Source organism: Canis lupus, chromosome 1 (genome assembly GCF_003254725.2).
Source record: "Canis lupus dingo isolate Sandy chromosome 1, ASM325472v2, whole genome shotgun sequence".
Classification (NCBI taxonomy): Eukaryota; Metazoa; Chordata; class Mammalia; order Carnivora; family Canidae; genus Canis; species Canis lupus.
Genome location: NC_064243.1, coordinates 111,315,074 through 111,341,854, shown reverse-complemented (window position 1 = coordinate 111,341,854; position 26,781 = coordinate 111,315,074). Strand labels below are relative to the sequence as shown.

The 26,781-nt window shown below is 35.0% G+C and overlaps 1 protein-coding gene across 1 annotated transcript; it reads right to left on the bottom strand.

The window, feature by feature from the left end:
• Positions 1-26,756, bottom strand: ZNF404 (zinc finger protein 404). Its single transcript, XM_025424721.3, has 4 exons — positions 26,676-26,756; positions 16,055-16,129; positions 13,360-13,486; positions 1-6,255 (listed from the first exon to the last, which is right to left on the bottom strand). Exons 2-4 carry the CDS (start codon positions 16,061-16,063, stop codon positions 4,733-4,735), a joined length of 1,659 nt encoding a protein of 552 aa, XP_025280506.1. The 5' UTR covers positions 16,064-16,129; positions 26,676-26,756; the 3' UTR covers positions 1-4,732.
• Positions 26,757-26,781: the final 25 nt, after the last annotated feature.

Here is a 26,781-nt window from a genome sequence, read left to right as displayed (position 1 = left end):
TATTTTACCATTACTGGCAACTTTATTGTTTTGGTAAGACTACATTTCACTTCAACCATTGCATTGCATAGATGTAATATAGTGTTCATTTCACGTGTATATGTTGTTTCTAGTGTTACACATAAACACATCACTCATCTCGCTGATGTCAAGCAATTGATGTGTTTATTTGGATATTTTATGAAGACAACATGATTTACAGTGATATGAAGGAAATAATTGGTAATTAGATATAAGTACTTATTTAGTTATAATTAAATTATTATTGTAGGTTAGATAAGTATGTACAGATTTTAAAACTTAAAATGAAAGCTTACTAATGATGCATAGTCAAGTAGAGACCTGTACTATGGCCAGAAGAGTAAAAAATAAGAGACTGGAAGAAGTACTATAAATTTCACAACAAATGCCAATTGCAATTTGCTATGAACAAAGCAAACAAAACCTGTTGGATAATGTAAAAAAAAATTAAGTAAATAAAGTAGAGAATATTGTGAGACATTTGCAGCAAATACATACATTTGATGAAAGTTTTTCTTTTGATAACCAAAAATGAATGGATAAAATTAGTTGCCTGAAATCAGAATTAAATGGAAAACCAAAATTTTAAACAACTTTGAAACATAATCTGAACTTATAACTGTATATCTATAAAATGGCTCTGTGTCTTACATACACAATCAAATTTTATGTGGAAATACAGGAAGACAAATTATTGTAGTTATGGAAGTTTTGTTAGGATATTATGAAAAAGACTAAAAATATACACATTTTTAAAGATTTTATTTATTTATTCATGAGAGACACAAAGAGAGGCAGAGACATAGGCAGAGGGAGTAGCAGGCTTTTGGGACTTGATTCCAGGACCCTGGAAATATTATTATTGAGCCAAAGGCATATGCTCAACCATTGAGCCACCCAAGTGACCCTAAAAATATTTTATAAAAAGTAAAAAGAACTTGAAGCCACCAGTCAGCTACCCATAAAAGATCTAACAATATCAAAAATTCAAAATTAATAAAGCTACATGTATTCTCCTCTAGCTTTAGATGAGTTGTACGATATGAAATATTGCCTAGTTAATACTCTGGGTAAATTTTGCCTCAGAAGACTTCCAAATCAAATAGAAATGTTGTCAATTTGGAGCCTACAAAATCAGATTCATAGCATAGATATTTATTTTTTAAAAAAGATTTTATTTATTCATGAAAGACACACAGAGAGAGGCAGAGACCCAGGCAGAGGGAGGAGCAGGCTCCCTGCAAAGGAGCCCTATGTGGGACTCAATCCCAGATCCTGGGATCATGCCCTGAGCCGAAGGTAGATGCTCAACTGCTGAGCCACCCAGGTGTCCCCATAGCATAGATAATTTAAAAATATTTTATATATGTAAAAAAAGAATTTCCACTAGATATGAAAAAAATAATTTCTCATATAGTTAACCAGTTATATGAGGTTAAAAATGTGAATTCCTTGGAATTTTAAAGAGCTTGATGTCTCCCTAATTGATTGTTCCACAGTATGAGAAGTATGATGATTTAATATATGCATGTAAATATTATGAATCATTGTCACTTTATAGAACTGTTGAAACAGAAAACAATGAATTTGTTTATCTTATGTTCTTTGCCAGTGCTCATTGGTTGAATGGTTGAAGTTTTACAAAGATTTACTTTATTTTGAACTCCAAGGTTTTCCTTAAAAAAATACTTGGTAAATATTTCATAATCGGGATCCCCCAAAATGACAGTGTGATTTTCTCACCGGTATCACACTGCATATGAACACACAAATCTGAAACTCCAAGGAAAGGAAACCTGTTTTTGTGACCTAGCTAAAAAGGTAGGAATATTTCTTGAAATTGATACTTTTCACAAGTGAATATTAATTTTACTTATTTTTTTTTATCGTGAATCAATATATGAATGATTTTCACTGGCCTCAAAAGCATTGCCAAAATATACAATGAAGAAACAGGAAATCTTAGTAAAGAAACAAACTATAAAAAAAGCACCAAATGAAGATAATAGAACTGAAAAGTACAATATCAAACATTTGATAGATAAGCTTAACAGCATAATTGAGCTGACAAGAAAAAAAATAAATTTGAAGATAGAGCAATAGATATTATCCATATAAAAAGAGTAAAAATGTTGAAGATAACAGCCAGTGACCTGTGGGATAATATCAAAAGATTTAACATGAGTACTTGGAATCCCAGAAGAAGCAAGAGCAGAAAATTAATCTGGATGTGGACAAAAGTTTCTGAAATTTGGGGAAAAGCATGTGTGTACATATTTCAGAGACTCAGAGAACTCCAAAAAAAGTAACATAAACCATACTTAGACCAGCATACTCAAATAGATGAAAACCAAAGATAATGAAAAATCTTGAAAGCATGCAGAGAGAAATGATACATACAGGGGAAAAATAAGTCAAATGACTTCTCATCACAACCTACAGAGGACAGAAGTCAGTGATACAATATCTTTTTTTAAAAAACTACACAACAAACTCCATAATTCTATGGCAAGAAAGATAATCCTTCAAGAACAAAGGCATTCAGTAAAGGTAACTGAAAATTCACTACTAGTAGATATGCACTCCAAGAAATGCTAAATTAAGTTCTTCAAGCTGAAGGAAGATGATACCAGATGGAAATTTAGACCATTGGGAATTGGAAGTGGGAAATCATGAAGAGCATGGGAAAGGGTAAATATAAAATGAGAGTTTTGGCAGGGTTTTTAAAAAATTTCTTTAGAATAATAGCCTGTTTAAATTTCTCAGTTGGAGTGCCAATGTGACTTTACAGGAATTACTAATTGCAAAGAAAAAATGTACCAATACAATGGAGAGAACTTGTGGTCAATATATGAGTGAAGAGATCAAACAATGTTTCACTTGTATCACTTGTATTTGATATTTTATATCAAATACACTTATCTATGAAGCAGTCTTGTAAAAAATGTTTAATCTGAAACCTAATCAAACCTCTGGACATAAGCTTCAGTTCACAATAAATACAAGGGATAGAGGAACAAGTTAAGCCCACTTTGAGAAAAAGCAGGACAAATATGGAATTATATAGGTTACTTCTTTTGAGTCTTCAAAAAATGTAAGGAGGTGGAGAGTAAATTATTGATCAATTCTTACTGGACCCAATAAGCCATAGTCATATAAAGTATATGAGCTTGGTTTGGTTTTTGGCATTTTAAAAAGCCAGCACTTCTAGAATACATTGTTTAACCAATCAGAGAAATTTGTAAATGGGCTGAATATTATAGAACAATATAAGGTTATTATTAGTGCTTTTTAGGTAACAATGGTTTAATCATCATCTAGAATATTATCCTTAATTTTTATTTTATTTTTTTATCCTTAATTTTTAAAAAAGATTTTATTTATTTATTCATGACAGACACAGAGAGAAAGGCAGAGATATAGGCAGGGGGAGAAGCAGGCTCCCTGCAGGGAGCCTGTTGCAGGACCTGATCCCAGGACCCTGGGATCACAACCTGACCCAAAGGCAGATGCGAAACCACTGAGCCACCCAGGTGCCCTATCCTTAATTCTAAGAGTTGTATGTTGACTTTTTAGAGGTGAAGTGATATCTAAAATGTTCACTGAAAAAAAAACAGCAAAATGATATATGTAAATATACTCTATATGTAATAAGAAGGGACACCTGGGTGGCTCATCGGTTGGGTGCCTGCCTTCGGCTAAGGTCATGATCCCGGGATCCAGGATTGAGTCCCGCATCAGACTCCCTGCAAGGTGTCTGGTTCTCCCTCTGCCTGTATCTCTGCCTCTCCCTCTCTGTGTCATGAATAAATAAATAAATCTTTGAAAAAAACAATATGTAATGAGAATGATATATGGTATATGTGCATCTGTATATATACATGTTCATATTTATGCGAGAGAGAGATATACATTGAATTTAGGTGGAGGCAAACAAATTTCACTGTGACACTATTGTACCTTTTATATAAATTTAAAAACTTGAAGAAAAACTTTTCCAAGTCAACCTAGGTCTTTGGCTACCAAATTGTTCTTTTTTTAATTTCTTTCAATTGTAGGGCATGTGGATTGTGTGTTATCTGTATTGTAGAACTTATTGTAAGAAAGTTTCTTCAAACTACTCTCCAATTTTTCAACAGCTGAACTCTCAATATTCAATAAAGGCACAGGGTTTCTTATTATTAGTCTTCAGGATGTTGAGCTTTGAATAAAAATGTCTTAATATATTCTATGGAATTTTGTCCAGAATGAATTATCTGAAGAAAATATGGATGAACCTTGATACATTAAAAAAATGCTTATAGTGTCTTCTTTCCACATGAATTTATGTATAGTATTAATAGTGATTATCGGGGATCCCTGGGTGGCTCAGCAATTTAGCGCCTGCCTTCGGCCCAGGGCATGATCCTGGAGACCCAGGATCGAGTCCCATGTCGGGCTCCCTGCATGGAGCCTGCTTCTCCCTCTGCCTGTGTCTCTGCCTCTGTGTGTGTGTGTCTCATGAATAAATAAATAAATAAATAAATAAATAAATAAAATCTTTTAAAAAATAGTGATTATCATTAAAAACCACAATACTTACTAAGCAAATATTATGTGCAAAATGCATTTAAATTTTATCTTAAATAATTTTATCTTTACCATAACATCATTAGGTGGTAGAACAATGATAATGGTAAAAGATGTGCCAAAGCTAAGTGCTTTTTGATTATTACATCAAGAGTTTCTCACTATTATGAAATCTTTGATGTTGAGTAAGTTGATAGCAACGAGTAAAGGCCTTTCCACATTCCTTACATTTGTGTGGTTTCACACCAGTATGAATTCTCTGATGTTCAGTAAGTCGATCACTGCGATTAAAGGCTTTGCCACATTCTTTACATTCATAGGGTTTTTCATCAGTATGAATTCTCTTATGTTGAGAAAGACCTGAGATAGAACGAAAGGCCTTCTTACATTCTTTACATATATATGGTTTTAAACCTGTATGAATTGTCTGATGATAAACCAGTTGAGAATTAAGTCTAAAGGTTTTCCCACATTCCTTACATTCAAAAGGTTTGTCCCCTGCATGAATTGACTGATGTGTTTTAAGGTCTCCAACACGACTGAAGGCTTTCCCACATTGTTTACATTCATATGGTTTCAGATCAGTATGAATTATCTGATGTTGAATAAGGTATGAATGAAGCTTAAATGTCTTCCCACATTCTTTGCATTCATGTGGCTTCTCACCAGTATGAATTCTTTGATGTTGTGTAAGTTGAGAGCCTCTGCAGAAGGCCTTCCCGCATTCCTTACAATCATAGAGTTTCTCACTACTATGAATTCTCTTATGTTTAAGGAGGCTTGAGCCCCTACTAAAGGCCTTTCCACATTCCTTACATTCATGAGGTTTCTCGCCAGTATGACTTCTCTGATGTTCAATAAGTAGATAGCTGCGAACGAAGGCCTTTCCACATTGTTTACATCTATATGGTTTCTCACCAGAATGAATTTTCTTATGTTGATAAAGACTTGAACGATGACCAAAAGCCTTCCCACATTCCTTGCATATATAGGGTTTCACACCATGATGAATTTTCTGATGTAGGCACATATGTCGATACAATCTAAAAGTTTCCCCACATTCCTTACATTTATAGGGTTTCAAACCAATATGAATTTTCTGATGTTCAGTAAGGTGAGAATAACGTCTAAAAGACTTCCCACATTGCCTACATTCATAGGGTTTTACACCAGTATGAATGATCTGATGTTGAATAAGCTGTGAATAAAACCTAAAGGCCTTCTCACATCCATTACATTCATAGGGTTTCAAATCAGTGTGAATTTTTTTATGTCTAATAAAATGCTGGAGAACTATAAAGGCCTTTCCACATTCCTTACATTCATAGGGTCTCACACCATTATGGTCTCTCACATGTTCAGTAAGGCATGAATATTTTCTAAAGCCCTTCCTACATTCCTTACATTCATAGGATTTCTCACTAGTGTGAACTCTCTGATGTAGAGGAAGAGATATATGTTTTATAAGTGTCATTTGACTATAACATCCTATGTTAGGCCCCTGTTCTCTCCCAAATTCAATTCTGCACTGTGGGTCATTTCTGAAAATAAACCTCATGAGGTTGAAGGTTTTACTCCTTTTCATTGTCTCCCGATGGTATGAATTTACTTCATAACTGCTTTTTCCTGAAGATAACTTGTTGGTTTCAGTTGTAAAATCAATGTCTGAAAGAAAACAAGAAAATAAACAAATGCTATTTTCCTGTACAGGGGATGAGTGGGGGGCCTTCTAGAGTAAAAATAGTGATAAATTGAAAAGTATGTGCACAACAAGTAAAAAGGTCATACAATCCTGAAAAGCTGTCATGAAAAATTTAAAAGGCAAGAAGACCTCAGAAAATTATGAAAGTTCATATTGAGAACTATAAAGTGTGAGTAGGCAAAGAGAAAAAGTCAGTAGTTCTCACATTAGTTGGATCAAAATTATAGAGGGAGCTTCTTATATACACTACCTTTTAGATATCCACTTGAGACTGAGTGAATCAGAATTTAGAAGAGTAGGTTCTAGTCATCTACATTTCTAACATTATCAGATGGCTCTATGTAATTTTTTCAATGTTTTTTTTTAAATCTTAGAATAAAACCCTAAGTACATAACCATGAATAAAAAGGATCTATGTTATTTACACAAATTTATCTCAAGCCCTTGGCATCTTTTGTTCCCTATATATTATCCCAGAGCATTTCTTCAGCTACTAAAACATGCCATAACCTTTCCCATTTCCTGGGGCTTCATACAGGTGCTCCACCTTTCAGAAATCCTCTTATCTAGATCCTTTAAATTACTATCTTCAGGTGTTGTAGATTAGAAATCACTTATTCAGAAAGGCTGCCTCTGCTAACTCTAAGTATATTAATATCCTTTATTCTGTGTTCCAACAGCTAATTTTTGCCTTCAAAATCCTTTTCTCTATTACATATTTATTTTCTCATTTGTTTTACCACTTACTTTCTTATTCTAAAACTCAAAACTTCTTCCAACTTCTACTACAAAACAAGTTCTTACCACAAGGTAAATACTAATTGTAGGATAAAATACCGAATTTTAGAAATTAATTTGGATGAAAGTAAAGGTAAATAAGAATGAAAATTAAGTTTAAATCATTAAGCTGAGTAAAATATACATTTAGAAAAATAAAATAAAATAAAATAAAACATACATTTAGTTTCTGAAAATTATGCAACAGTTATCAACCATGTCTCCTTGACTAATCTTTCATACCTATTACAGTAAAATATGCTTTCCTCTATCATTTACCTTACAGGTGAGAAATATGCTCACCCAAACTAGCTCAGTCAAAAATATAAATGGGAACATTTGATATGTGATCATTCTCCAATTGCTTACCATCTTAAATTGATAACACATCTTTATCACTATTGTTCCATCTTTCCTGTGCCTAGTCATGATTGTTTTTCTGCTTTATCTCAAGATAACCAGATGGTGTATTACCTTCATTAGTAGAATTTTAATATTATTCATTCATCCTACAGATGCCTACTGTTTTGTTTCTCTAATGACTTTCCCAAATTCTCCCTTCCGTTTCTTTATAGCCAAAGCCAATCCCTCTTGAATTTTACAGAAATGTATTTCAGGAGGGAGAGAGAACATGAGAGACTCCTAACTCTGGGAAACGAACAAGGGGTGGTGGAAAGGGAGGTGGGCGGGAGATGAGGGTGACTGGGTGACGGGCACTGAGGGGGGCACTTGATGGGATGAGCACTGGGTGTTATGCTATATGTTAGCAAATTGAACTCCAATAAAAAATAATTAACTAACTAACTAACTAAATAAATAAATAAAATAAATGTATTTCAGGGATTGCAATAGTTAATGTTATTTTAAAAGGCTTATGAAAGTCTAAGAAATTAAACTTGAGGATGTTGAGTAAAAATAAAGTAACTAAATGCAATGGGAATAGACTTTGGGAAACCAAATGCCTGGGACTCTGCATTTATGTTGAATGTTGGCTAAAAATTGGCCTGTAGAGCAGCCTGAAGAACTCTATAATGTGCTAAATGGGTCAACTATGAGTTGAAGGCAAGTGGGATTCTTCTATGAAGTACAATATGTTCAAAAATTTGAAGTAAAGCAATATCTCTGAACCAATGAGAAACGAGTAGCAATCTCAAAAAGCCAAAACACTTTCTATTGATAAATAAAAATCAACAACTACTGTTTGAGAATTATAAATACAAACTGAAGCCACAGTACTTCTTGAAAACAATAATAAAATTATGATAGATCAGAATCTATGGCCTTTAACTGTAGTGCTACAAACTCATAGACTAAAAAAGGCTTACATCTAATGAAAAATTAAATAATTAAAATAAATGAATTAAATATTAAATCCAAATTAAGAAGAGAAAAAAATTAGAAAAAGAATGATAAAGTCTACTGAAAGAAAACAGAAAAGGGAAATCAATATAATAAAAACAAATTTTAAATAAAATTGAACAATTAACACCTAGACTACCTATTCAAGAAACAAAAGATAGGAAAATCTAAACACAATGCCAGTAGGGAAACAGTCATCAATTAGGAAATAGAGAATGTTTAAGAAACCTGTACAAGGCAACAATGCAAATAAATTTAAGATGTACATGAAATGATTTTTTTTGAAAACATAATTTATAAAAACTGACCTCAATTAAATTTACTGACTAGCTTCTAACAAAATATGAAAAGGAAAAAAATAACAACTTTTCAGTGAAGAAAAGTGACAGAAACCACTTTATACAAGTTTTTAAGGTTAGCACCCCACTGATAAATCATGTTGATCTCACATGCCCCTAACATGTAATAAGAAGGGTACTTCTCTGGTATTCTTCCCCCAAATACATAGTCTCAGTTTAATAATAAGAAAACACCAAACACACCAAAATTTGGAGGCACTCTACTAAATACCTGACCAAACAGTATCTTCAAAAGTATCAAGGTCAAGAAAGAGAAGGAAAAACTGAGAAACTGTCACATTTAGAAGAAAGTGAGGACACAGGATGACTAAAAATAATGTAATTTCCTGGACTGGATCCTAAAACAGAAAAAAGACATTAGTGCATAAACTGGTGAAATCTAAATAAAATATTTAAGGTATTGTAAAATGTTACTTTGATAGTTTTCACAAATGTACCATGGTTATGTAAGATGTTATCATTATGGGAATGATATATTGGAACTCTTTGTACCACATTTGTAACTCTTCTGTGAATCTAAAATTATTTCAAAATAAAAGTAAGACAATCACAGAAACAGATTCCAGAAGAGATGAAAAATCTAAACAAATCAATTTCCACAGAATAATTTAAAAATTGTATATTTATCCCAACAAAGAGATGATTACAATTAGTTTCTCTGTTGTCCAAGTTTCAGTCTCTGTAAACTATTTCCAACTGATGTTAATGAGGGTGCCTTGGAGAAACACCTAATTCCTAGTCCAGGGCAGGGAAGATACAAGGTGAATCTAAGATTTATTGTACTAAAGTGCAAAGAAGCTTTCAAAGATAGAATTAATAACTTGTGCTTTTAGTTATACATCATTAAAAGGGATCAAATTTGCCCTCCTACCTTAAAAACTAGAAAACCAAACAAAATGTATGAAACAGCATCTTTCAAATATTGGAAAATAGATAGTACAGGGTTGAAATCTCCTGAGGGAAGGGAAAACAAATGAAGTGTGCCCCACAAGTACCATTGCTGACCATCTAAAGAGAATTTCTAGAACAGAGCACAGGGAGGGGAAACTAAAATAGTGCAACTGTATCCCTGAGTTGAAAATACAGAGTAGGGAATTAAGGGAAAGAATGAGATGCAGACTGCTGGGGATTTACCCCAAAGATACAGATGCAATGAAACGCCAGGACACCTGCACCCCGATGTTTATAGCAGCAATGTCCACAATGGCCCAACTATGGAAGGAGCCTCGGTGTCCATTGAAAGATGAATGGATAAAGAAGATGTGGTTTATGTATACAATGGAATATTACTCAGCCATTAGAATGACAAATACCCACCATTTGCTTCAATGTGGATGGAACTGGAGGGTATTATGCTGAGTGAAATAAGTCAATCAGAGAAGGACAAACATTATATGGTCTCATTCATTTGGGGAATATAAAAAATAGTGAAAGGGAATAAAGGGAGAAAAATGAGTGGGAAATATCAGAAAGGGAGACAGAACATGAAATACTCCTCTAACTCTGGGAAATGAACTAGGGGTGGTGGAAGGGGAGGTGGGCGGGGGGTGGGGGTGATTGGGTGACGGGCAATGAGGTGGGCACTTGACGGGATGAGCACTGGGTGTTATTCTATATGTTAGCAAATTGAACACCAATAAAAAATAAATTTATAAAAAAAAGAATGAGATGCAGAATTTGCAAAGTAGGGTACTGGAGGGGAGGGAGCTGCACAGAGAGATCTCTAGAGAAGTGTGGCTGTATGTGAATCTGGACATCTGTGTGAAGAATGAGAACAAAGAATGTGCTACTGGGTATGAGTAGACAAAACAACCCCTGGAAGTCACAAAGGGCAGGGGATAAATTCTTGTTTCCACCAACCAGAGTGGAAAGACTCCATAATACATGAAGCATCAGAGTCCCCAGAAGGATATTGCCCCAGTAGTGTGGCCAAATTAGCCCTAGATTAAAACCTGTTCTGTTCTAACAAAGCTAAGCCAACCATGAAAGGATCAACAGATTTCAAATTATATAACTACATCCCAAAATGAAGCCTCAAAATATGTAAAAGAATATTAGAATATTAGAAATCCAGCATCCCAACACAGTAAACTTCACAATGTCTGGCATCCAATAAAAAATTAGCAGGCATGTAAAATAGCAGGAAAATATGACTCTTACGAGGAGAAAATTAATCAAAATAAGCACACCAAGGAATGATACAGATAATATAATCAGTAGATAAGGATACTGAAAGAGCTATTATATATTATAAATGTACTTCATATCTTTAAAATGATAGTTACTTTTCTATTCATCTCTTAATTTTCTATATTCTTTGTTAGACTCTATACAAAAAGAGGTCATGGGGAAAATTTTCCCAAATTCTTACATGTTCAAACTGTTGCACATAGTTATACTTTTTTTTAAAAAAAATTTTTATTTATTTACAATAGTCACACACACACACACACACACAGAGAGAGAGAGAGAGAGAGAGGCAGAGACATAGGCAGAGGGAGAAGCAGGCTCCATGCACCGGGAGCCCGACATGGGATTCGATTCCGGGTCTCCAGGATCGCGCCCTGAGCCAAAGGCAGGCGCCAAACCGCTGCGCCACCCAGGGATCCCACATAGTTATACTTTAATTACAAACCATATGGGCCTGAATCTTCTAGTTTATGGGAAGACACCTAATGATGGATTCAGTTCCTTTAGGGCTTATGAGAATTTTCATGATTTTTTTTCTTGAGTGGAATTTTTTGTTGATTAAAAATTTCTAATTTATTTCATTTGATTTCTCAACGTTTTTGGCAAAATGTTTTTCAAAATATATTTACAAGACTTCATGGTTTGTAATTTGATGCCTTTTTTCCTTTCATAGATATTTTTCTTGATTCATGTTGATAGAGTTGCACTATTTTTATTAATTCTTTGAGATAACCAAGTTTATAGTTGTGACTTACGCTTTTATATATTTGGTTTTTATTTCATTAATTTCTGTTTTTTCCTTTATTATTTCCTTTCTTCTACTTTATTTAAGCCTGCTGTGCTCTTCTTTTTCTGGTATATCAAATGGATGATCAGCTTATTAATATTCAATACTTCTTCTAGAATCAAGAGACTCATTGGGAGAGGAAGCTTGAAATCAAAACGGGTAAACAACAAGAGCCATGAATTGGCCCTGAGGATCTAGCACTTTGCCCCTGCCAGAAGCTTACTGATTTTGAGTACAGCTAGCAGCAAAGGCAAAGTAATTAAAAAAAAAAAAAAAAGGTAGCCGAGAATTACCAAAACTGAAAACCAGCACTGACCCAGCTCAATCCCTGATTGTATTATAGTGACCAGTCTGCCACCCTATTGATTTATAGAGGAAAATGTAAATACTCTGGTGGAAGTATCATCTGGATACCATTCAGTTCTTTTTTAAAATAGATATTTTATTATTTTATTTATTAGAGAGAGAGAAAGCATGCAGGGGGAGGAACAGGGAGAGATGGACAAGGAGACTTTGTTCCAAGCACAGAGCCCAATGCAGGGCTCAATCCCATAACCCTGAAATTACGACCTGAGCAGAAACCAAGAATCAGATGCCCAACCAACTGGGCGACCCAGGTGCCCCCCATTCAATTCTTTTGTACACGTGTCCAGCATACAATAACAATTAGCCATTATCTTGAATAAGAATTACCATATAATGAATAACAAGAGAGAAGAATACACTACATGCATACGCACAGATGAAAAAACATTAATGAAAAGAAAGTAAATAATGAATTTCAACAGATGGTTTGATGTTATAGGACAAATTGAATTTCTAGAACTGAAAAAGATAATATATGATATGAAAAACCCATCTTTAAGAGCAGACTTATTGTAGCAGAATACAGGATAAGTGAGCTGAAATACAGATCAACAGAAAGTAATGGAGATAAAAGGAGATATATACATGATAGAACTGTGAGATACACTCAAAAGATCTAACATTGGTATAACTGGAGTCCCAGAAGAGAGGAAAGAATGGTCAAATATTTTCCAAAAACTGAACAAAGACTTTCATTTCTCAGTAGAATCTATAAAATCACTGCAAGCCAACATTTCCATGCCCTAAGTATAAAAATAACACCAAAAAGATAATGTACTTGATTCATTCTACACTGTAAAACTTACCAAGGTTCTTTTGTAGCAAGGAGAAAACCAGAACACTATGTTACCTATTTTCCATGTAGGTGGATCAGCAGTTAAAACGGAATATTTGTAGATATTCTGACCATACACATAATATGAAATTTGTTTCCTTTGCCATTGGTTATGCAGAAAAAGTCCTGGGATTCAAACCTTTATTTATTTAGAAAAAGAAGGAATTGCAGGATGGGACAGAGGGAGGTAGGAAAGTAAATGAAAGAAAGATTCAGGTGCCGAATAGAAATGCTGTTTCTATCTCACAACGGTTAAAGTAGACCTTTGAGAATATGGAGATTATGAATATGGAGAAACTTATCTGGTTTCTGGACATAGAGCATAAAATATACAGTGGATAAAGCCTCTATTTCAGATAGCAGATTCTACATCACTTCAGGCAGATGTCCTTACCCAGTGAGACCAAGTTAGTATAATTCTCCAACATCACATCTCTGTACAAATCCCTCTGATCGGAATTTAGGCATTCCCACTCCTCCTGAGAAAAGTCTATGGCAACATCACTGAATGTCAATGGCACCTGAAACAACAAACCCATGTATTATTCATAACAGTAAAGAAAAAAATGTTCAAGATGAAATGATTGAATTGCAGTAAGGGGGCAATATAGAAAAACAAATAGACTGAAGTTACGAGATCATGACATGATTAGACAAGAATAAATATATTAACTTCCGAAGTAGCATGCCAACAGTCTAGAATTCTGTTGGAGTGCACACAATTTCTTTAAAAATAAAGGACAACTTAAATACCTAAATTATGAAAATGAATAAAGTAAACAGACTTTCACAGTTAAATGAAACAGCATATATAAGCACATTACCTACTATGTACCTAAATCACATACTATTAGTAAATGCAAGTTCTTCTATCTTTTCTCTTCAAGGAACAGGTAAGAAGAATTGTTCATTTTCCCTCAAAATGAGTTATAAAATCTCTTCCAGCTAAGATGAGTAACATGGATTAGACTTACCTTCCCATGTGAAATAACCAAAAACATGAACTAATTGTATTAAACAGTGGTTTTCGAGACAAAATATTGGGCAGTGATCCCTGAGAGACAAGTAACACATGAAGTGAGCCTTATGATTGCCATGGCTTACTGCTAGGAGACAGTATTACTACACAATTACTAGAATGGCTAAAATTTAAATAGACTAACCATTTTAAGTGTTGCTGGAGTTGTGAAAAAAAATGGAGCTCACACACTGATGGTGGGAATGTAAAGTGATAAATCACTTTGAAAAATAGTTTATTGATTTTGTAAAAAGTTAAACATATTCCACTCCTAGTGTTTACTCAAAAGAAATGAAAGCATATGTCCACACAAAGATTTGTGCATGAAGGTCCATAGCAGCTTTACTTGTAATAGCCAAAAAGTGAAAAGAACTCAAATATCCATCAACAGAAGAATGGATAGACAAATTTTTATATATGCTGAGAACAGAATACTAATCAGCAATTAAATAGAATGCACTACTAATAAATGCAACAATATGGATGAATCTCAAAATAAATATGCTTAATGAAATAAGATTAAAAAGGGCATATGATGTATGATTCTATTTATATAAAATATTAGAAAATGTAAACCAACTTATAGTGGCAGAAAGCAGAACAGCAGATGCCTGCGCATGAAGGGCAATGTTGGGGGCAGGTAGGAATGGGCAATTATAAAGGGGCATGAGAAAAATTTTGGAATGATGGATATGCTCATTATCTTGGCCATAGTAATAGTTTCACAGGTATATACACAAGTCAAATTTATCAAATTCTATACTTTAAATATGAGTATTTCATTGTCAGTTGTATTTCAATAAACCTGCTTTACAAAGACAAAATATTTAATTTTATGTTAATTATACTTCAAAAAGCTGATAAACTTTCTATCTTAGGAAATAGAGTTTGTGTAAAATTAAGTAATTTTATCAAGATATATGTCAGATTATGCATCATAAGCATTTCCTTTATTCTCACAAATTAATGTTTTCATTTAGTCCCTAAGACATCAGATTTAATCTATTTTAAAGTACTAAAGTAGTATTAATATTATTAAAGTAATATTAAATGTTAAAGTATTATACTATTATGATATTTAGGTTGAACACAAATCTTAACCTCTTCCTCACTGTTCAGTATCATCTACCACTTGTAGTTCTAGATGATCTTCCTTTCTACAATCTGTTACAGAACTCCTGTTCCTAGTTAGAATATAGGATATAGGATTATCAGAACAACTGATTTACTCAAGACCAGCAATTTCTCTTTCAATACAAAATAGACCTTACTACCTTATTAAATTCTCAGTGATTCCCTTAGCCAGAGCTCTGATGTCTGTCTGTCTCTCTCAGCATGCACCAATACCATCTCTACCCAAACCTAAAAGCTTTTTAAAGCTGAGATCTCATCTCACACGTGAGCCTGAGACCATAACCCAATTCTCCTTTGTCTTCCTGGAAAACTAAGGAGAAAGTTTTCCCTCTTGTGGCCAAATAGGTCAATTTCCTTTTCTTTCTTTCTTTCTTTCTTTCTTTCTTTCTTTCTTGCTTTCTTGCTTTCTTGCTTTCTTGTTTTCTTGCTTTCTTTTTTTTTCCTTTTTTTCCTTTTTTTTTTGGTGGGAGGAAGCAAAGGGAGAGAGAGACTCTTAAGCAGACTCCATGTCCAGCATGGAGCCCAACATGGGGCTCAATCTCACAACCCTGAGATCATGACCTAAGCTGAAGTCAAGAGTTGGACACAACCAACTGAGCCACCCAGGTGCTCTAGGACACTTATTTCTATATCATAAACTACAAACCTGACAAGTTTAGCTCAAATATTTCCTTCAAGGTACTTCACTCTTGAACTGCGCCAGCACTGCTTTTTGACAGAAGGCTGAACACATAAAAGATGAATGGATTTTTTTAATGAATAATTTCAAGTAAGTTAGAAAGAAAGGGAGCAAATGAGGATGCCATCCTTTTCTGTAAGGGTAGAAACCATGAATCAGAGATACAGCTTTCATAGTTAGGAGGCATGGGGATAAAGAATGAAAGTTTACATGACTTAAAAATCATAGTATTTAGGAGGGAGACACACAACCACTTACCCAGGTCATGGTTTTCAAACTGCTGATCTTCCTCAGGTTCTCTCTATTAGAGAATCCAATTCAAAGATGCCAGAGCTGGGAGAGGAAAAAGAGGCCTTGAGGTCTGGTGTATCTCAGAACACCAAAAATTATTTAAGGTAATATAGCTTTTCTTCTTTCTTATTTATTCCTGCTTCCCACTGTCCTTGCTCACTCTCCACCCTCCCAAACACATGAACACGTGTCAGGGGATATAGAAATCCAGACAAACCCAGGCCCTTCCCTGTACCTACAGATATAAGCCATGCAAGAGTGTATAAGAGCACAGGCACTCTTACACCAGAGCTAGATTCAGACACCCACACTGCCTTAATTCTCATAATTATCAAGCCAACTAAAACCCAGTCCTGGGTTGTTCAGTAATATTGAACAGATCCTCATCTAGGCCTATCTTTCAGGGTAAAGACCAAGCCACACAACACAAACTACAACAATCTTCATGTGTCTGGGTGGACCTGGACATGAAATCTTTTGCACCAGATAAAAGACAGAAGCAGTAGAAACCAACCTAAAACCTTGACCACTGTATAACTATCTGCCCATGTGAAGCCTTATCCCTAAGCTAGAGCTATGACTTTCAAGATTCTCTGGGCTAACCAACCTGGATTTCCCTATTAGGATCTACTTTTCTGCCATGAGTCTTGCCTGTGCCCCCAGAAACCAACACCCCCAGTACCTACTAGAGAAGAGTGAATTCATGCTTACTGAAGCCATATAGCAATACATAGGTTTTGGCAGCCCTCTATGTTTTGATAGTCTATACACATTAACATTTAATTCTGCAGTGCAGTTATTACCTCAGTTCAACAGATGAAAACATAAAAGTTCAAAGAATCTTGAAGACATTTTAAAAGAATTTTAAAGACATTTCTCCATATCACAAATAATAAGTAGAAGTGATGTGTTTTGAATCACATTTCTATACTTAAAAGGCCAACTTATTTTTCCAACTATTGCCTTTGAATCCAGATTTTTTGTTTCCTTATGTGAAACCTAAGAATAGGCAATTAAGACATCACCTATCAAAAGATTTACTAAAGAGATGTTTTCAAGCAATAAGGTACTATCATTTATAGGTATTCATTTTTTCAGACTTTAAGGGTTGATGATGCACCACATATAATATGGTTGAAGGGAAAAGAGCATTGCTGTGATGTCCTGTAGACTTGTGAGAACCTAGAGCGTTTGAGACAGAACAGAATTCTGCATAAGAATTTAACCATGAAAGGTCATTTCTGAGTCTCTCTCCAAAGGAGATAACTGTAAAATGTGCCAGTTAAATTTTTTTTAAACTGGAGAGAAATTTAAAGGTACGAAATCTAAAGGTACATAAATGGGTGGCTAATTAAATAACTATAGTGCATTCATACAGTGGAAAATGAAGTAGACTTTGAAAATGATTGTGCATTCCATTGGTTCTCAATGGGGAAACGTTCAGCAATGTCTGAAGACATATTTGGTTGTCAAAATGTGGGAAGGGGTACCATTGTTTCTTTTTTTTAAAGATTTTATTTATTTATTTGATAGAGAATGAGAGAGAGAGGAGGCAGAGGGAGAGGGAGAAGCAGACTCCCCGCTGAGTAGGGAGTCTGATGTAGGGCTCAATCCCAGGACTCCTGGATCATGACCTGAGCTGAAGGCAGATGCTTAATCAACTGAGCCACCCATGTGCCCCCAGTGCCATTGTATGTATTAGATAGAGAACCAGGGATCCTGCTAAGCATCCTATAATGCACAGGAAAGCCCCTCACAACCAAGAATTATCTAGCTAAAATTATCAACAGAACTGAGGCTGAAAAAGCCTGAAGTAAACTCATTAAAGCAAGACAACATAATCCAGAATCTGTATATTATCCACAGTGCCACCATACAATAACAATTATTAAACATGCAAAGAAACAGGAAAAAGTTTACTAATAACCAAGAGAAAAAATCTCTCTCTGTAGAAACAGACCCAGAGATAACCTACATAGTGGAGCTAGTAGACAAGGATTTGAAAACATTATGATTAAGATGCCAAAAAAAAATAGAGGAAAACATGGGTAAAGTTGGATTGAAAATGGGCTCAGGGCAGCCCCCGTGGCACTGCGGTTTGGCGCCGCCTGCAGCCCGGGGTGTGATCCTGGAGACCCGAGATCGAGTCCCACGTCGGGCTCCCTGCATGGAGCCTGCTTCTCCCTCTGCCTGTGTCTCTGCCTCTCTCTGTCTCTCTCTGTGTTGCACATGAAAAAATAAATAAAATCTTAAAAAAAAAAGAAAAAAAAAAAGAAAATGGGCTCAGTTGGTAAAGTATGCAACTACTGATCTCATAGTTGTGACTTAAAGCCCCAGGTTGGGTGTAGAGCTTACTTAAAAAGGGACGCAGGGCCACCTGGTTGGTTCAGTCAGAATGCAAAAGGAAGTATATCAATAGAGATTTAGAATCCTAAAGATTCACATGAACATTTTGTAATTATAAAAATATAGTAGTGAAAATTAAGAATGCATTTGGTAGTCAGTGTAAAGTCGAATGAACAATAATCTTATGCAGAGAGAAAAAAGAACAGAACATTAAAGAAATACAGGAAAGTCAAAACATGAAATTGAACACCTAAAAAAATAGGACAGAAAATTTATTTGAAGAAATAATGTACAAAAACATCACAAATCTCCATGAAATGTTTTGATGCATAAATTAAAAAATTCATCAAAGCAAACCAGATAAAGTAAGGAAATCCATACCTAGGCACAGCATGGTCAAACTGTTGAAAAACAGAGTTTAAAAACATATCCTAATAGCATGTAGTTTTAAAAAAGATAACAGTTAAAAGAAAACAACAAGAAAGAGTTCATTTCTCAACGAAACTATAGTGGCCTGATGAATGGAATTTTATCTTTAAAGTGTTGAAAGAAAAAAAATGACAACTGTGAAGTTTATACCCAGAGAAAATATCTTTCAGAAATGAAGGAAAGATCCTTTTCTAACAAAAGCTTAGAGAATTTCTTATTAACAAGAAATACTAAAGGACAACAGTCAGGCTAAAGGCAAATAATCCCAGGTGGAAGCATGGATGTGCAAAAAGCTATGGCATATTAAATATATGACTAATATAACTAAACAGATGGATTGTTTAAAGCAACAAAAATAATATTGCTTGTGGGGCTTGTAATACAGGAAGAAGAAATGACAATACTACCATAAATGGAGTTAGACTATTAAAATGTTTTTATATTATTTGATATGTAGTAAAAGCCCTAATTTAAGGGAGATTGTCTTAAAGATGCATTCTATAATAGCTCAATTAACTATTAAAAGAATTATACAAAGATGTACAACCAGAAAATCCTAATAGAGATAAAATGAAATAATAAAAATACATGATTAATACAAAAGAACACAGGTAAAGAGGAATAAAGAAATAAAAATGGAACAAGACAAAAAATATATTGCAAGATGACAGACTTAAGCCAAATTGTATCAGTAATTCTAGTAAAATGTAAATGTACCAAATATCGCAATTAAAATATAAGATCTTCATATTAGATTAAAGAGAAAAACAGGATCAATTATGCTGCCTATAAGAAATACACTTTAAATGTAAAGACACAAATATATTAGACAATAATTAGAAAAACACTAGTATTGGTATATCAATAACAGATACAATAAATATATGTCATACAATTTAAGAAGAATATGGTAGTCCTACATTTCTTATAACATAGCTTTAAAATATAGAAAGCAAAGGTCAACAGAACTAAAGGATAGACAAAGTTATAATTGAAGTTTGAGAGTTTAATACTCTCTATTGGTAACCAATAACAGGAAGAGAAAAAAAATCCAGAGGGCCATAGAAGTTTGAACAGAATTAATCAAATTGACCTAATTGAACATGCTTCTAAATTAAAGACTACACATTCTTTTCAAATGCTCAGAATATATTTATCAGAATGTTCTGAGCGATAAAACAAGCATCTATAAATTTCAAATGATTAATATCAAAAAAGAATGTATATATTTCTAAGCCTTTGGAATTAGAACTTAAAAACAGGTATTTCTCAGATGTTTCCAAATATAAAAAGTTCATCTTTAAATACGTATAGGTCAAAAACAAAATCATAAACTGGAAACCAGAAAATATTTTGAGCTGAAGGTATAACATAAAAAAACTTGTGAGATGTGCTCCAACCAATGCTTACAAAGACATTTTTTAGCTTTAAATATGTTGTTTTGTTTTTTATAAATGCCACTCATTGTTTAATCTCCATCATAGTTGTTAGGTGTACTACAGATATATTGACACAGCAAGTATATTGGTAGTGAAATGATGGAAATCCTTTGTCAAATTACATCAATGCTAAATAAATCTGGAATTTATTTTCTCCCAGTGGAGAGCATGAGCATTTGTAATAACTGTTCTCTTAGTTTTTTCTTTCTATTCTTTGATCTCCTTCATCCAAACATAAATGTATGTATTATTTAAGTAGAAAGGTTAAAAATAAATGATTTACCTTTGGAAGCTAGAAAAAGAAAAGCAAATTTAGCCTATAGAAAGTAGAGCATACTAAAAGAAACCAGTGACAAAACCTCACATATACAACAAAGAAAAATCAATAAAGCCAAAAACTACCTCACTGAAGAGATAAAGTTGATAAGCCTCTTACAAGTCAAGAAAATAAGTGTCAATATCAGGAATATGGAAGGAGATATCACTACATATATTACAGACATTAAACTGGTAACAATTTCATGAACAACTCTATTGTTGAAAATATATATGAAATTTTAAAATGCCTTGAAAATATAATTTAACTGAACTAATATAAGAAATGAAAAATCTGAATATTGTTATACTTACTAAAGAAATAAAATCTTTACTAAGGACCTTCTCATAAAAATGTCAGCCTGAGAGGCTTCAGTGGCAAATTCTCCCAAACATATAAGGAATTTAAAATACCAGTCAAACACAGTATCTTCTAGAAAACAGGAAAAAATGGACCATATCATGAGGCATAACTATGGTATCAAAACCTGACAGGGACATTAATTACAAGAAAGGAAAATTACAGTACATCTCTCATGAACATTGATGTAAGCATATCAAACCAAATATTAGCAAGGATATTAAACCAAATAAGGAATCACAGGGTGGCTCAGTGGTTTAGTGCCTGCCTTTGGCCTAGGGCATGATCCTGGGGTCCCGGGATCAGATCCTGCATTGGGCTCCTTGCATGGAGCCTGCTTCTCTCTCTCTCTCTGTGTCTCTCATGAATGATTAAATAAAATCTGTTAAAAAAAAACAAATATTACCAGTGATATAGAGGGCAAGAGAGATTTAGTCTAGGAATATAAAAGTAATTTAATTAAAAAATCAATCAACATAACCTTCCAACTTTAAATAATAAAGGAGAAAGCCATGTACATGTCATTATGTGCAGAAACTTTGATAATATTCAACCACTGTTCATAATAAAAATTCTTGGCAAACTAGGAAAAGAAGGGTACTTCTTTTATTTGATAAAGGGGATCTATAGAATTAAACTACAACTATCATGATATGAGAGGTGGAATATGGATCACTGTCCTGAGTTCAGGAACAAGGCAAACTGGTCCATTATTACTAGTTGTACTAAATTTTGTACTGTAAGACCTATCCAATACCATATGGAGGGGAAAAAGTAAAATGAAAGGTATGAAGATTGGAAAAAAAAGTAAAATCATTTTTATTTGCAGATAATATGATTTTATACATAAAAATTTCAGTTTTACAAACTATTAGATTAAATGAATTTATTAGCAAGATTGTTGAATAAAAGGCCAAAGTATAAAACAATTAATTGTATTAAAACAGTTATTGGAAAAGTAAAATTTAAAATCCCAACAGTTGGGATCCCTGGGTGGCGCAGCGGTTTGGCGCCTGCCTTTGGCCCAGGGCGCGATCCTGGAGACCCGGGATCGAATCCCACATCAGGCTCCCGGTGCATGGAGCCTGCTTCTCCCTCTGCCTATGTCTCTGCCTCTCTCTCTCTCTCTCTCTCTCTCTCTCTCTCTCTCTGTGACTATCATAAATAAATAAAATAAAAATAAAATTAAAAAAATAAAATCCCAACAGTTTATAAAAAACCTATAAAGTACAATACTTTGGAATAAATCTAACAAAAGAAGTAACAAGACTTTTAAACTGAAAACAACAAAACATTAAGGGACTGAAGAAGAATTAAATAAATGTAAACATAATCTGTGTTCATGAATTAGAAGACTCAATTTTAAATATCAATTCTAAGTATCTATTGATTTGATGCATCTCCAACAATGTCAGGAGGGTTTGTTTTTAGAAAATTATGAAATTGTTCTACAATTATGAAAATGCAAAGAACCTAGAACAGTCAGGGCAATTCTGAAGAACAGAGTTCTCAAAATCACATTAGATATCAAGACATGATATAAAGCTACTGTAATTAAAACAGTGATACTGACACAGGATTGAAAAATAGACCAATAGAATAGAGAGTGCAGAAAGAGACTTGCACGTATACAGTCACACTTTTCACAAATAAAGTCTGACTACAATTTAGAGCAAAAAGGATAGTCTTTTTCAACAAAAGGTGCCCGAGCAATTGGGGGTCTGTGTGCAAAACGTAATTTTGACATTGATCCCACTAAATACAGATATAAATCCAAGATGGATCATATGCCTGAATTTGAAAACTGACACAATAAATTTTCTGGAAGAAGAAACTGGAAAACATCACGATAATGGATATGAAAAAATTTCCTTTTTTGGTTTAATTTTTATTTTCACTTATTTTAGACTTAGAGAAAAGTTGCAAGATGAGTACAGAGTTCTTTTTACCCCTCATCCAATGTTAACATCTTACATAGGACAATTATCAAAACCAGGAAATTAACATTAGTACAATACTACGGATGGCATATCTTTTTTTTTTTTGATGGCATATCTTATTCAAATATCACCAAGTTTATCACACTAACGTCCTTTTCTTTTCCAGGATCCTATAAATGATCATACATTGCATTTAGCTGTTATTTCTCCTTAGTCTCTTCCAATCTCCACAGTCTTCTTATGGTAAGTAATAGTTTTCAACTGCTGTTATAAAAAACTACCACAAATTTAACTTAAAAACAACACATATTTATCATCTCACAATTTCTTTGAACCCAGAGTCTGCACACAGTTTAGTTGGATGCTCTCATTAGGCTGATCTCATAAACTGTAAACAAGGTGTTGGCTGGGATGTGTTTTCATTTAGAGGTTCAACTGGGGAAGAATCTACTTCAGAGTTCATTCAGATTGTTGGCAGAATTCATTTCCTTGCAGCTATGGGGCTGAGGGCCCCTTTTGCTGGCTGTCCACTGGTGGACAACCTCAGGTCCTAGAGGCCACCTGCAGTTTCTGGCAACAATGGGCTTCTCCAGCATTGCCACTTACTTCATTGAGCCCACGAAGAGAGTCTCTAGCTCTAGTCCACTATAATGGAGTCTTATATGACATAACATAACCACAACAGTGACTTGCCATTTCTTTTCTTTTCTCTTACCATAAAAGCTAACCTTATCACAGGAGTGACATCCCCCTTACCTTTGCTATTTTCTATTGGTTAAAGCAAGTAACAGGTTCTGCTTGTACTCCAGGCATGAGGATTATGCAATGGCACAGACACGGAGTGGGAAGCACTCAGGTGGTCACTCTAAAGTCTGTCCACCACACCTAATCTTCATGACCTTTTCATTTTGGAGGAGTACCAATCATGTTTTTTTGTCAAATATCCTCCCACTTGGTTTTTCTAATATTTTGTAATTGGAATGAGTTTGTGCATTTTTTGGCAGTATCACAGCAGTCTCGTGTCCTTCTCTTCACATAAGAAAGGGTTCATGACACTAATGCCTTATTACTGGTGATGTTAACCTTGATGGCTTTATTCAACTGCTTCTGCTGGGTTTCTCTACTGTAAAGTTATGACCTTTCCCTTTGTTGTTAAAAAGCATCTTGGGTAGTGGGGAATATTTTAGACACTCTGCAAATCCTTTTTCTCCTCAAATTTTCACCCACTAATTTTAGCATCTATCAATTGATTGCGTCTGAAACAATTATTACCATGGTGTTTGCCTAAATGGTCATTTCCTATGTTCCTCTTTCCTTCTACACTTAACCAGAATTCTATCATAAAGAAGAGCTGTCCCTTGTTCCCCAGGAAAAGATGTTTTAAACAGAACATATATGCAATAACCATACAAGAAAAATATTGGTAAATAGCTCTGTTAAAATCAGGGACTTCTGTTCATTTTATCATTAAGAAAGTAAGAAAGCTAATGAAATATTTTTTTCTTTCTCTGTTTCTCTCTTTCCATACACACACACACATACACACACAGAGAGGCATATGCATATGTTTATATATACTCGCAAAGGACTTGTATTCAAAATATACACAAAATTCCTACAAATCAATAGGAAAATGACTAAGAAAGACTAAAAATGGACAAAAGACTTGAAGAGACCTTCATAAGAGTATATCAAATGGGCAGTATCATACAAAAAGATGCTTATATCATTACTTATCAGACAAATGCAAACTAAAATCACAATGAGATACTACTACACACACATCAGAATGACTAAAATTAAAATTATTAACAATAGCAAGTGATGGCCAGCTTGAGAAGTAACTGTATCCTGCAGTGGAGTGCAAATTAAGTCAACCACTTCCACCCCTAAGTAGATATCCAGGAAAAACAAAAACATATGCCCACAAAAGAACTTGTACAAGAGTGTTCATAGATGGTTTATTCATAATAGTCAAATATGAGAAACAACCCATCATCATGAGAATGAATAAAGTGTGGTGTGGTCACACAAGGGAGTTCTCATAATGTGATCATATTCTGGCAGGGGTGCTAGAGACAGAATGATGTCTCCTCCTATGAACTCCCAAAGCAGGTCACCTGGATTTCGCTAGTGGCATCTCACATCTTCTTTTTTTATTTTTTTAAAGAATTTCTTTATTTATTTATGAGAGACACACAGAGAGAGAGGCAGAGGAAGAAGCAGGCCCCCTGTGGGGAGCCTGATGCAGGACTCAATCTAGGACCCCAGAATCACCACCTGAGCCAAAGGCAGACCCTCAAGCTGAGCCACCCAGGTTCCCCTTACATCTTCTATCTTACTTATTACTATTCTGATTTCATTTCCTTACTGGATAACAAGTCATTTGAGGAGAGCAACTATATCTTTCTGTCATTGTATTAGACTGAGTACAAGTATATTGACATATTGTAAATGTCTGGTATTTTACTTGAATTTCAAAACTAGAAATTTATCCTTAGGGACTGATTGTAAAAGGACATAAATATCCATGCATAATGATGTTCATTATAGACTAATTCTAGTTGGTAGTCAAAAATTAGAAACATAATAGCTAACAGTAGACAACAGGTTAAATGAATTATGGAGAGAAGGACTTGGGGGCCCTGAGAAGGGTGATCCATCTGCATGGCCTCACACAGAATTCACGGATTTGCCACTATTAGGCAGGACATTTCAGCAGAAGGAAAAGAAAGGGGCTCATATCTTTAAAATTCAAGTGTATTTAATGAATAATGAGGAAACACAAACTCACCTGAACTTTAATTTTTAGATGTCTAACAAAAATTCTTTTCTCTCAGTATCCCCCTCCCCCCTATTTTTAGAGACAGGTAGCACTGGGAAAAGACAAGGAAATTATGAAACATCAGGGTTTTCTTGGATAGCACAGCAACTTGGAAAACCCTGCATGACTACACACTCTCACCTAGTCCCAAACACACACAGCCAGAATAGTAGAAACGATACTGGAATAGTGTTGACCTTGCAGTATAAGAGAGGCCAGGATCACTGACGTCTAGGGAGAAATCGGTGTCTAATTCACAGCAGGTTGCTGGGGCCAGAGTTCTGGAAATGCTGTGGTTATGAAACATGCAGCTGACGTTTAGCAGTTTCCAAGGAGGAACCTTCCAGGAGGGGCTCCTACTCTTGGGACCTCACCAGGTCTTCCCAGAAGCCTGCCGTGGGGCCAATTCCAGCTTCAAAATATCTCATCTCAAGATCAAGTCTGTGTCATCTTGCTGTGATTCTCCATTCTTCCATTCTAAGGCTCAGAATCTGGCTTCCCTCTTTTATCTGCGGCCGGCCCCAAGTGGCTGTGCGGAGACAGGGCAGAGGATCCGCGGAGCCTGGAGCCACGAGTTCCAGTGACAACCCACACGGCCACGACCGTCGGTCACCCATCAGCCACGAAGTTAAATAAACACAATCAAGTATCTGTCACTGACACACAAGCGCGGACGCCGTCACTGAGACACACTGTCACAGTGTCACACACACATAAACACACACACACGCAGGCACACACGTCTCTTGTAAGCACACAAATCCCTGCTGCTCACGCAGACACAGGCCTGAGACTCCGGGGCTCCACACGCCCTGTCAGTTCCGACTGTCCTCGCCTGGAGAGCCTCTCACCCCCTCCAAGGGTTCCCAACCGGCTCTGGTCAGAAACTGTGGCTGCCTCCGCTGAATTTTACCTTCAGATAGGTCCTACTCACCACGTAGGGACCACAGCTGCTCCGACACCGGAAGAGGAGCCACCGGTCGAGGGGGATGCGAGCCCGGTGGCTTCTGGGAAATGCAGTCCCGCCGGCCGGGAGCGGG